The sequence below is a fragment of the Poecile atricapillus genome, chromosome Z (genome assembly GCF_030490865.1).
Source record: "Poecile atricapillus isolate bPoeAtr1 chromosome Z, bPoeAtr1.hap1, whole genome shotgun sequence".
In the NCBI taxonomy this organism is placed as follows: Eukaryota; Metazoa; Chordata; class Aves; order Passeriformes; family Paridae; genus Poecile; species Poecile atricapillus.
The window spans coordinates 102,346,322-102,359,418 of NC_081289.1; the positions used below are offsets into that span (position 1 = coordinate 102,346,322).

The window sequence follows — 13,097 nt, forward strand, 5'->3', positions numbered from 1 at the left end:
CTCTGCTTTGAATGCTACTTAGACTTGTGAAACCTTTTATTGAGCCACTTATTCTCGAAAATAAATTGTCCAAGTCAATTCTGTCAATACTGTCACAGATTGGCTTTTTCATTGTGGATTGTATCAGTCTCGTCAGTGATTGCCTGTTGTGTTGGCAGAAAGATGGATTTTGACCATTACTGTCTGCCAGTGACAATTTTTCCCTTAATTTAGGAATTTCTACTTCTCAAGAAGGCCAGCTGGAAGCAGCTAACACATTACAGCAACTTCCTCAGCTGTTGGCCTTGGGAATATGTATTCTCTCCAGAATATATATCTTTGGCAGGGAACAGAAAGAAGGAATCTTGGGTAGTGGGTGTGCATGCCAAGTGTAAGGATTGTTATATTTAACGCCTATGTTTCTGTCCTTGAAATTATGTCTAAAAGAAGTTCAAAAGTAGGACAAAATTCAAACAAGGTGGTAAGATTTTAAAAAAATAAAAAATAAAAAAAACCTGTTAACTATCTTTACACAGGAATTTTTTGTAATCTTTAATGGGAATGTTTTACATGTCTTGCTGCTTGAATGGTTTTACAGTACCTTTAGGAATGTGTCCAAGATGCACAGATTAACAGCCACATAAAAAACCCCCTCTGGCTGTGTACTAGAACATTTAGTCTAAACCTAGAAATACAGTTGTCCTACAGGAATTTTTGCTAATCAGCTACATGGCCTTAAAGTGTAGGTCATCTGAATAGTGAGAAGTAAAATACAATTAACCTCCACAAAAATAAAGTATTGCAAATGACTGACATGTGGGAGATAGAGCGGGTGGGAAGAACTATAGAAATGTATTCTTCATTCACTAATAATAAAAACTGTGCGTTTAAATTAACATGAAACCTGCTGAATTAATGAAAATATTACATATTGGTTGGGAGTGGACATTTTCTGTAATTCTTATATATATGCATATAAACACAAAAAATACAAGCAGTTTTGACAGATAAATTTATGTCTGATTAAATCCACTGATTAGTGTGTAAAAGTGAAAGTATTTTTAATTCCTTTGAAACTGAAAGCTTTGTTATGGTTTTAAACATGGAAAGTCCAGAAATATGCAGAACCTATACATCTTCAACTACATACAACGAGCACTACCTAAAACATGACAGCTGCACATCCAGTATAAGGTATTTATCTCAGATTGAATATGTTCAGTGAGAGAAATCAAAAGGTGAGGCAAGTTTGGAGGGAAGTTTTGGAAGGCTCTGCTTCAGCTTGAATGTACACATGGATGTACATTAAAATGAGTGTCAAAATGAGGGTCAGAGCTATTGCTCTGAAGTTGCATCTAGCTGATCTGCAGAAGTTCAGATGTCTCCTAGTGAAGTCAGAACAAGTCCGTATCTTTTTAAGATAAAGAAGAAGAATACAAATTACTTTTATTCTCCAGTATTCAGTGTGCTCTCAGTTATAGCAGCAGTTGGCTGATGTGTTTGCGGGACAAACTCATGTTTAAGACTACTTCATGGACACAGAAGCCTCACTGTTTGTGTAGCTAGCAAGTGCACTGCTAAATGCTTTCACTATTGCATACTATTTCATATTACTTTGAATATGAGCTAATATAGCTAATAACTAATATGAGATTTTATGGTAAGAATATTTTTCTTTTTCTGGCTTCCAGACAGTAGAATTCTTAATTTTGAAGTCAGACACCACTGCTGCTGCTGCTATGTGGACACAGAAGAGCACAGCATGCCCCTCATCAGACCTCTCATTGATTTTAAAACCCCAGGCATTTGGAAAAATGTTGCTTTACTTGCATACTTGGGTTTAAAAGTTTTGAATTGCAAATCAGTGAGGTAGCCCTGCTTCTTCTCAGTGTTCCCCAAACATCTTGCAAGACTTACTCAGTTCCCATTTTTTAGAAAATAAGAATAAATGCACTATTAAAATTTAGTACATTTCTGTGAAAATAAAAGAACGTAGAACACAAAACTCTTTATTTCCTGCTTTGCCACATAATTCCTATATGAACTGAGACATTTCATTTTATCATCCCTTGATGTCATTTTCTAAAGTTGTGATATCAATAAGTAGGTCAAACAAGAATAATATTCAGTATTCCAGGTGTCTGGATTGCACCTATTCACTCTAGGTTAACCTAAGAGCAGATAAATTTTTTTTGGAAATACTATGTACCAGGTCCACCTGCTCATGTCCTCCTTCTTTGTAGCTGACAAAAGTAATACCACATGCTCACACATACTCTAAATTCAGTTGATAAACATGCAAATATTTGAAGGAAAAAAAAAATGTAATACTGCATGCAATATAACTTTAAATTAAGATCACCATGATAACATTTAGAGATTATCTTTCCTTATTTGACATCTTCAACATATTAGCTTCATCATATCACCTTCATTTTCCCTTTACTCTCACATTTGTTTTCTCTTTCTGCTGTAGTTTTAGTTTTGTCTTCTTTTTTTTTGCCTTTTTTAATTTTTCTATTCCATTGTCACAATTTTTATTTCATTAAAATATTCCAAAGAGAAATATCTTTGAAACTATGATGAGGAATTTAAGGAGTGGTCATAATTTGGCAAAATTAAAATCTATGTTCTATCTTCTATTGGGGATAAAATTTGCGTATTTTTGTATAAAAATATGTGATTTTACGTGTTGACTATGTGCATAATGTTGGCTGTTGTAGGAACTCAGATTATTTTTAGCTGTACAGAGAAAAGGCAGAGAATTCAAGAAAAGGAGTTTAGTTGAGGGCCTTTTCTCATGCAATTTTACAGCAGTATACCAGATTTAAAGTTGATAGCATACTTTGAAAATACTTCAGTACTGACTGATTTCTCTCCTGTAAACCATGCACTTGTTCCTGTGTTAAACTGTGGTTGATACTGAATAGACAACCATGTGTTGTAATTTAGTATCTTTACATGCCCTGGCTCATGGAGCCTGTGTCTGATTAACTCAGCAAGTTACAGTTCTATATTGACTCACTGAGAACAGGAGCAAAATCAAGTCCACTTGCTGCCTTTGTAAAATGTAAGTGTTTGATTTCATGTGGTTACAAGTTCAGTCCCTTGTGAGAACATCCAAGTGTATATCCTAGTCTTGTACCTCTGAGTCTTATAAATCCAAGAGACAGGAGTCAAGAGGCTTCTCTTGATGCACATATTGGGGTGCAAGCCCTCAATTTCCCATTTAGCACATGTAAATCTTTCTTCCAGGTAAGTGTTTAAAATGTCACTCAAATGCACATAGATAACCAAAGGTTAAAATCTTTTTTAGTGTTTCCTATAGTCAAAAGTTTATTCAGCCTTTGCAGAAAACTGTACTTCTCCATCTCCATCTTGAGACAGGAAGGCTGGGAAACACTTTTTGTTACAGCACCTTCTCCTTGTCTTTCTCATTTCAGGTTTTTTGGTTTGTTTTTTTTTTCAGCTGCTTCTTGAGGCCTCCCAAGGAAATATATTCTGAATATATTTATGCGATAATAATTAGTTAGAAAAACATTTTCAGGATTATGTGGCAAAATTTGCAGCCTGAGCTCTTACGTTATTCATTACAAGAAACTGATTAGTAATTGATGTATAGAGTTAGAATTGAAGTATAGAACATTTCTGTAAAACTTGGTGAAATTTCTGGGTACTTGAGTCAAAACTATTAGAGGCTAGGAGAAAAATCCAATCTGCAATTTATTATAGACTTGGAGTTAAAGCAATAGCATGTGTGTCAAATGAACAGGAAAGTAATTCATGTCCTATGAAATTTTGTTCACAAAATGCCAGAAAAGGTAAAAATGTGTTTTGTTTGAAATAGCTTTTGTAAGGAACTATACGGCACTGTCCAAGTTTTCACTCTAATATATTATGTTACTGTGATGGAAGGGAATGTTACCTTTGTTACAGTGCTCAATTGTTTTATTTTCTTACCTCATTCTCTGTAGCAAGATGGCAAGATTAATTAAAGACCAGGCATCATATCTCACAGCATGTGTTTTATTTGTGAGACGTGAAAATACAAAGATGTGATGCAGAAACAGGAGGCATACACTCTGCTCAGCAGAAAGAGCTCTTTTGCTGTGGTTAATTAATGGCTTTATTAAAAACTCTTCTCTCTGCTAGTACCTGTGAATGTTTTTTCCATCACTTTAACCTCTAATAAGAGTAAATTAATATTTGATACAAGAGAGTAACCTTTGCTTCCTTCAGGCATATTGCTGTATTTGAGTTTCATCACAGGCTCAACAAAATGGACTCAGACAGCAATAGGATGTTGGAGTGAGTCCTTCAATACTGCTAATTAATTTGTGCTTTTAAAATTGATTTTCATTTAGCTAATGGAATAAAATTCAGAAATCTTGAAATGCTGACATCTGAAGAAGCAGCCACTGATTTCACATGGCAATTTCATGTTCATGATTACCAGCAAAAATACCTTTCCAATGAACATGTCTTCTGTGTGTTCCAGTGCTCCGTCACCTGTGGCAAAGGAATGCAGTCTCGAGTCATCCAGTGCATGCACAAGATTACGGGAAGGCATGGCAATGAATGCTTTTCCTCAGAAAAGCCTGCAGCCTATAGACCCTGTCATCTTCATCCCTGCAATGAGAAAATCAATGTTAACACAATAACATCACCCAGGTTAGGTAAGCAATCAAAAATGACAAATCTCTTTTCAGTTCTTTCTCTCCATACATTAATGATGATCCCAGTTTAGAAAAAGAAGTCTAGGACTCAGGAGGTATTCAGGAGATTTAAATTCTAGGCAGAGACTGATCTTCCTGCATTAGGTTTTGAGTATGTACATCAGAGACTGTAACTAAGAATGGTGAAGGGTTTTATTATCCAAGGAAGGACATTATCATAAGACTGTATGGTATTAAGGAAACAAAACATCCCATATGAAAATATATTTATATTAGAGACACTATAAACATATATGTTTTCATATATATTCACCCAGTCAATTTTATCAAACCTTTCTAAAGTAAGAAAAGACATTAATTTCTGTTCACAAATTCTGCAAACTCTGTTCTTTTGCTATTTGTGAGATCAAGGAGGCCCTGATTTGTTCTTTGTTCTTTAAATACAAACAGATCTTTCCATTTACATCTACATCCATGACCGATGTATTAGGATGTGTGAAGGAAAATTACTTTGAATGAAGAGATTTGCTGTACCTGGCAGAACTCAGGTCTCTTCTGTTCTTACAGAAATTCCATTATTACATCACTACAGAACAGTTAATTCTGATAGTTTTTGTTTCCCAGTGCATTGTTGGAGATGATTACCATTAGTTTCCCTAATCATTCATCTGCATCTTGAGCATGAGAGGAATATTCAAAGGCTTGCTGTAAGACAGCACACCATGTCCAGCTGATTTTCCAGAGCCCGTGTTAAGATAAACCTTCCTGCCCAGTAGATTCCTTCTGCATGGAAAACGAGACTGGCAATTCAGACTGTGTGCAACAATTCCTGTAAGACAGTGAAGGGTATTTCTCTTTGAGGTTTTTGACCTTTGAACATTTCTGTGTAGTAGTCGTTGTTTCAATTTGCTCTACTTGTGGTCCTCTCCTTGCTATTTCACTGTTTGAAGGTTCCTTCGCTTTGTACTTTTTCTTTCCTTGTTCAGCTGGTCTTTCAGAAGCAAGATGCCATCTCCCCACTGTTGATGATTTTTCTCTGGTGAGGGAAGTTGCATAAGCAGCTTTGCGTCATAGTCAAGTGAATCAGAAAGAATCACACAAAAAACACAGTGTCAATTAAAATTTGACTCAATGTGAAGCGCAAAAAAACCACCAAAAACATTGGGCTGTGTTGTCCTCATAGCATGGATTATATAGCACTGATATTAGTAATCCACAAATCAGTGTTGTCAGAGTAAGAATCAAATCCAGTAGAAATGTTAACATCTCCAAAATACATAACGAAATGCTTCTCTTAATATATTGATAATTTTGGTCTTTTAATCTTTTGATTTTGGGATAGGGCTAGTGAAAGCTGATGGGGATTGTGCCACCAACTCTTTTACAAATTTCTGTTAGCACAGGAGATTAACTCAAATCTGAGACTGACTTTTTTTTTTTTCAGTGTTTGTGCTGGGTTTTGGACAATGTCTTGTTCTTGTGCCTTGTTTTTCACTGCTTTTGACAATTCCATGTCTGCACTACATACTACATACACAAGTATTTAATTATGCTTGATATGTATAACTAAATGTGAAAAGTTCCAATTTTAGTACCATGGTCCTTCTATGATAAGATGTGCAAAGCGGCTTTCATAAGTGAAACAAGGCAGAAAGATGAGCTCCACACACTCATGAGAATACAGCTGCATAACATTAAACTAATTAAGTTCATTGCAACTTAATCCAATTTGTAAATAAAGCTGGCCTGAAAAATTTTTGATGTTGAATACATTGACAACAGGAGGATGAGGGAATTCCTTCTTTTGTTCAATATCTACATCTCTAACCTTTCTCTTCCCCAGATACTCTTCATATGTCCTTGTCTCTTTTGCTTCATTATTCTTCGCTAATAAAGTCAGTAATGTAGATTTGATTTTGCTGTTATTGTTTCACAGCTGCTTTAACATTCAAGTGCCTAGGAGACCAATGGCCTGTTTACTGCAGAGTGATAAGAGAGAAGAACCTCTGTCAAGACATGAGGTGGTATCAACGATGCTGTGAGACGTGCAGGGACTTTTATGCGCAAAAAATGCAACAAAAGAGTTGACCTCTGTCAGGCTGGCTAGCTCTCAGCTCTTTGCAATCTTTTTATTTATGAACATACCCACACCCACACAGGCTTTTTTCAGACCAAATATTATCAGATGACATATAATTTAATCAAATTAATTTATTTTTGCCTGCCAGACATCCTTAATGGTTTTGGTTAGACAGCCAACATGTTTTATCTTCTGACATTTTCATAATTAATTTTTATATGAACACTTTTGGATACATTTATCAGAATTTTAAAAAAATAGTAACTAGTATTTTAAATGTTTATTTTCAGTAAGGTCATCTGTTGCAAAAAAAAAAAAAAGTCATGTTATCTTGAATTTATTTTAATTTAGCTGAATAGTTTTGTTGTATATGGAAATAAAGTCCTTTTTAATTTTATTATATTTTTGGCATTTGGAGTCAGAATGATCTTGGGTTTTTTGCAACAGATGTCAAAGTGAACAAGCTAACATTATTAAAAAGGTTATTACAGAATGTATTGTGAAATTAGTTCATTTGATTTAGAAACATACTGAAGGGGATATTCTACTGTAACTTATAACATATTATAAACAAGAAAATTAAAATAGCTAAGTAGAGATTTTGATCATTCTCATGGACACATACTTGAACACAAGTATTAAATCAATGAAACACTGTAGAGATTTACACTGAATCACTGTTGCACTGTTTGAGGTAGTGTAGAGAAATGCAGTCCTAGAACTTGTACCATCCTATGAATCTACGTCTGTAGTGTTTTAACATGTCACTTAATTTTTAAAGTTTTGAAACAAAATACCCATGCCCCTCTATACCTTTGTGTGTCCTTTTGCAGATTTACAAATGAAAGAGTCCTTTCTCCTGCCACTTTTATTAACTAATCTGTTAAACATTCTCAGTTCTCTGTTGATAATTTAGAAAATAGCTTTGTAATACTACTTCAGTTTTATCTTTGTCTAATGAAAAAGTCTTTATAAAAATTAAATGTTTTACAGTTTTGTGAAACATTATGAAACAGCTAAGATTTTCCTTATGAGAAAATATTGTACATGAGTCACATGATTTTTACATTTTCAATAAAAAGTAAATCTCATTTTCTCATTTGAATTTTTCTTTCGTTGCGTATCTGTGCCTGGGAGATTAATCCATCAAGCCCTGCATTGCAGCAGATACTGCTAGAATAAGAGTGCCTTCTGCCTCTCTGCTTAGGCACCACTCTGCAGCTGCAGACAGACATGTCACTCTGTGAGCCTTAATATATATGGAAAGTTGAGAATAACAAATAAAAACATTCTGTGAAGAGGCAGGTATTTATCTCAGGTGAGTCCTGTAACCACCGAACTTGGCAAGTGGACAGCAGCAGGTCTTCTGCCCTCATTAGTGATGCAAGTCTTTAAGTATGTTCTGAAAACATGTAGGAGAACAAAACCTGAAGGCAAGACAGCTGGAGAAATAAGCCAGAAAGGCATATTTTCTACTCAAAGCAAAAAAGGGAATGCAGCTTTTTTTGATTGTTGCTTTTCCTGCTTTGCAAAAGTCTAGTGTATAGATGTGATGTAGGTATCCACACAGTGTCCACTGATGGATAACCACAGATATCCACAGACAATAAACTGAGTCCCCCAGTCTCAGACTATGATTCTGTCCAGGAAAAATACTTAGATGGAGTCTTAATTCCAATTGCAATCAACATCTGTGTTTCAAATAGCTGTAGCATCAAAATCTTTGGTTTGGCATCTTACTGGTCTGCATTTGAAAACTGCAACTTTAATGAGGTGCTGGTGTAGGGTTTAAAAAGAAATACCTTCTGGTTTTGAAAAGTAAAAAAAAGAAAAATAGTTGACATCATGAAACGTTATATTTTGTATAATTAAAAAGTTTCATGCACAGAAAATTCAGTTGTTCTGGGGCATAACTCCTTAATGTCACAGATGCACATTTGAAAGTCTAATAGAATTATTGTGGTTGGCAGGCAAAAGAAGCAATTATTATTTTAAATTTTCTTTTTACTTAGCACCAGATCTTGGTAATATTCCTGCACTCACTTGAATCACAACTGAAAATCAAGCAAAAGAAAAGATGCCTCCAGACTAGGGGCCAGAGGAAAACTTTTTATCAGCTAGTGATATCATCCTCACAGTTCTAAATGTTTATGCCCTGCTGATTTCAAACATTTCACTAACAAGAATGTCATCTTAATCACAAAATTTAAAAAGTGTGTTTTAACTCTGCTTGTATCTGTCAAAAACAAATCAATGACTGCTGCTGAAATCATCCTCCCATCACCTCTATAAGAAGATCAGAAAAAGGAAGTACTTTTCATTAGGGGACAAGGATGGAAAATTTTGACATTTTTTTGAAAATTTTATGAGTGATATGAGGGTGTTATAGTGCTGATAAGACTAGTTCTAGTTCTGATTTAGCATATGTAGTATGAAATTATTAGTTAAATGTCTGTGAATCATTTTGAAATGCCTTTATGTCTGAATAGCAGATACAACTCTGATTTTGAAAGCAAGTTAATTTTACCACTTCAGCATATTCTCTCATCATTCAGAGATACTGAAATACCCCTCTGGTCAGAAAATCATCAGAATGTTCTGAAAATGTGCAAAGGCTATGGCTTGAGCTGCAGCATACTGTGGGGAGCGCTGGCATGTTCCAGCCCTGCAGAGTTTTCTATAGACCTGGGTGCAGCAGGCAGCCCTTTCCAGCTGTGTTCAGGGAAGTCACAGGCTTATGAAGGCATAGATGCATAGACAGTCCAGAGTTTCCTTTTTGTTTTTGTTTGGTTTTTTTTGTTTGTTTGTTTTTGGGTTTTTTTAATTTGTTCTTTCTTCTTCAAGAACAATCCCTCTGCATTAATATGTTTCCTTCCAGCCTGATGAATATGTAAAGTTTCAACAAATGAGTGTCAAATCAGGGAAATTCAGCTGTCATGTAAAGGTGAAATTCACTCTTAGCTCCTGAGGGCTAGAGTAGGCCTCTCTGCTAATTACATACCACTTAGACTCTATTTTGTTGGATTAAGTGGGATTTGCGTGGTACACAGGGATTGTGCTAGGCTGGGGCACAGCAGGTTTACTTCCTCCTCCCACATATGTGCTGGCCAGCTAGAGTAGTTACCTAAAGTTACAACAGCTACCGCTTCTCATAACTCTCTTGAAGAAATACCTGAATTTTAATTGCATTGTCATTTATTCTGAGGGGAAATTGCTGCTTTGTTCTGGAGGAAGTGGGTTACATATTGGGTTGTTTCAGGTTTTTTCCATTCAGTTTTCATTCAGTGACAGAAAAGCAGCCATCTGAAAAATACACTAAAAATAGAAAGCTTCCCTGCATCATGACACCAATGGGGGCCCTAAAACCCAACAGATCAATTATAAAAAGAAACGCAGAAGCACTCAGAAAGAATTTACAAATGTCTGTAAAAAAGATGTGCAAATTAATAGAAAGTGAATGTGAAATATATTCAAACCAGGAAGCCAAATGGGGAGATGGTGAGACCATCTGATAGCACAAGTGTGAAAGGGACATTCAGGAGTGATAGAGCAAGGAAACAGAAGTTCAGTGCATTACTTGTGTTGGCTTTTCCAAATGATGTGTTGCAGGGTTCCTTATAGCAGAGATGTCAGAGAAGTTGCATCAAGGTGAAGAAAATGTACAGGAAAGTAAGAGTAAGTAAGTATGTTAGATGCAGCCAGTCTCTAAGGTTGCAGTCACCTGAGAATATTGGAAGAACACAACTGGGAAATTGGTATCAGAGCCACTTATGGTGCCCAAGCTGTCGTTGCAAGAGGACTGACAGACTGCAGTATAACTCCTGCTATGGAAAAGTCAGCCCCTTGCACTACAGATTAGGGAGTCTTGCCATAAAGCCGATGAGAGAAAAGACTCCTAAGCAGCTGGATAAGCATGTGCTCTTGGGTGTGAGCATGGCTTCAGTTGTGAACAGAGAAAAGAGGATCTGCTGGACGTAGAAATCTCTGACAAAGTTCAGTATTACAGGATATTCAAGAAGCTGCATTCACACAGGACTACAGGAGCAATCTTTATGGCTTGAAATGTGATTAAAGGATTGGAAGCAAAATAGTCATCTTTCAGGATGGAGAGAAGTCAGCAGTATGGTTCCGTAAGGGTTTGGGTTTTTTGGCATTTTCATCTATGGCATGAGGAACAGTGAAAACTGAGTTCTCCATCTATGTAGGTGACATTAAGCTCTTCTGGATAACTTCTGCCTCAGCTGGCAAAAAACACAAAACTGATTGATTAGACAAGACATTAACTGAAAAACTTTGATGTAGGTAAATGTCAAGTATTATAGCTATGAAAATAGCCTGAACCATTCCTATGAGGTACTGAATTTACAACTGGCAGTCACAGAAGTGAAGTTTCTAACCCTATGAGAATTACTAGCTTCCATGAGAATAGCAGGGGAAAAAGCACCAAAAACTGATGGGTGTTGTCAGAAGAGCAGACATAATTTTTCCTATTTTTGGAACAGGTGTAACCACAACATGAACATTGTATTCATTTATGGTTGTTGTATTCTTATGAAGAGTGTAGTGGAATTACAGTTTAACACATTGAAAGTGGAAAAAAAAGAAGCAAGACGACAGACTAGGTGGTTTACAAGATGAGATTAAAAAGGTTGATAATTAGATTGAAAAGAAAGAGACTGAAAAACTATAAAAAATCCTGAAGGTGATGGATAAGCTGCATGGGGAGCTCTTCTTAAAACCCTGCATTACTTCAAAGAGGGCATCCTTGATATGGCTAATACGGAAATTAATTTAAAAGACATAAAAGTAAGCAATTTAGGCAGATGGTCATGAGGTTCTGAAGCTTACTTCTGGAGGAGGTACTATTAGAAGAATTGAAAAGCTGTTAACTTTATAAACTATTTATAAATAGATAATGAAAAGGCTGGGAAAGAGATACTTCAGCACAAAAAAAATTTATGTGGCTTCTGAGGGAGTAAAAGAATGAACTGCAGAAAGTATCCAGGTATACACTGTCTCCCAAAAGAGCATTTTGTTCTTGCCCATCTCAAACAAAGTGATAGATCCTGGGACTGGGAGAGGTCTGAATTAGTAAGATGTCTTTTATGTTCTTATGTCTAATGGAGTAGATGCCTTGGTACGTAAACTCACACAGGCACACACATCTTATGCTACAGTAGTAATGAAAAGCCCTGTGTTTCAAGAGATGCTGGAAAGTCTATATTTAAGAAGTCATGGTTGCATTATACCCATGAATTTTAGAACACAAATTATCGCTCCCTTAGTTACTACTGCACAAGGAAAAAGTGAGAACTATGTGTCATGGTTTTAAGTCTAAGGCAGCAGCCTGATGGTAATCCCTAGGGCACACTAGAAAGGTGTATTAGTGTTTCAGAGCTTCATTAGACTGGGGAGACATAGCTGTAAATGTAGCACCAGATTCCCCCAAAGCATGCACATCCACTCAGAAACACAGTCACTACTGTCTCTTTTGTGGCTGTTCACAGATACTTATTTGAGCATCTACTTGAAAGGTGCCATGTTAATAATTTTAAACAGATATGGTCTAAAATAGCCTCCAATAATTACATGCAAGGAACATCATGAACTTTTAAGTAAATAAGGGGTTTAATTTATATGTATATCCAACTATTAATTTTTTACTTTGGGATTTAAAAAATGTTTTCCTATTTTTATTTAGTTTCTATATTTCAGCTATTTTCTGTGTGGTAAATAGATTGGTTTGATTCTGCAGTCTAAGTACAGAGCTATTTTTTTTGTGATGCTCTAGTTCTCAGCATAAATTTGATTCAAGAAAGGTTTTTCCTGGATTTCAAGATCCTCTGTAGCAGTTTCACGAAAAGGAAACATATCCTAGAAAAACATATATATTTTAAGAAAAGGTTAAAATAAGAATACGGAGGCTACTTTTGCTAGTCGTACATAGAGGCCATAGTGAGAAGGGGAATTTCATTAGCTGAAAGTCAAAAGGACTTAGGACTTGAAAATTATAATGAAAATATCAAATCTCAAAATAATAAAAGTGATGGGACTGAGACCATACCATTCAAGTCAGTAACAGTGAATTTTTCCACTCATTTGAATGGGAGCAGAATCAATTCCCTGAAAACTTCTGTTATCAATTACTTGAAACAATCTACTATTTCCCAGGGTCAAGAAGAATTTACTGTGAAAGAAATCCCTGACCCTAAAAAAGTGCATGTCATAGCTGTTGTGGTAAATGGTACCAACCCACATAGCACAATGGAGCCTCTTGGTACTGCTGCAGAAAAGGAGGACTTGCTTTGACTGGAAGCTGCTTCTAATTTTCTCGGGGGGAAAAAAAATATTACTTTGAAGTA

The 13,097-nt window shown here is 35.8% G+C and overlaps 1 protein-coding gene across 1 annotated transcript in view; it reads left to right on the forward strand.

The window, feature by feature from the left end:
- Positions 1–7,750, forward strand: part of ADAMTS19 (ADAM metallopeptidase with thrombospondin type 1 motif 19) — a 139,102-nt gene extending 131,352 nt beyond the window's left edge. The window contains exons 22-23 of the mRNA XM_058826247.1: positions 4,478–4,655; positions 6,592–7,750. Of these exons, the coding sequence (XP_058682230.1) occupies positions 4,478–4,655; positions 6,592–6,743 (330 nt within the window). The 3' untranslated portion in view covers positions 6,744–7,750. The remainder of the gene's footprint in view (positions 1–4,477; positions 4,656–6,591) is intronic.
- Positions 7,751–13,097: the final 5,347 nt, after the last annotated feature.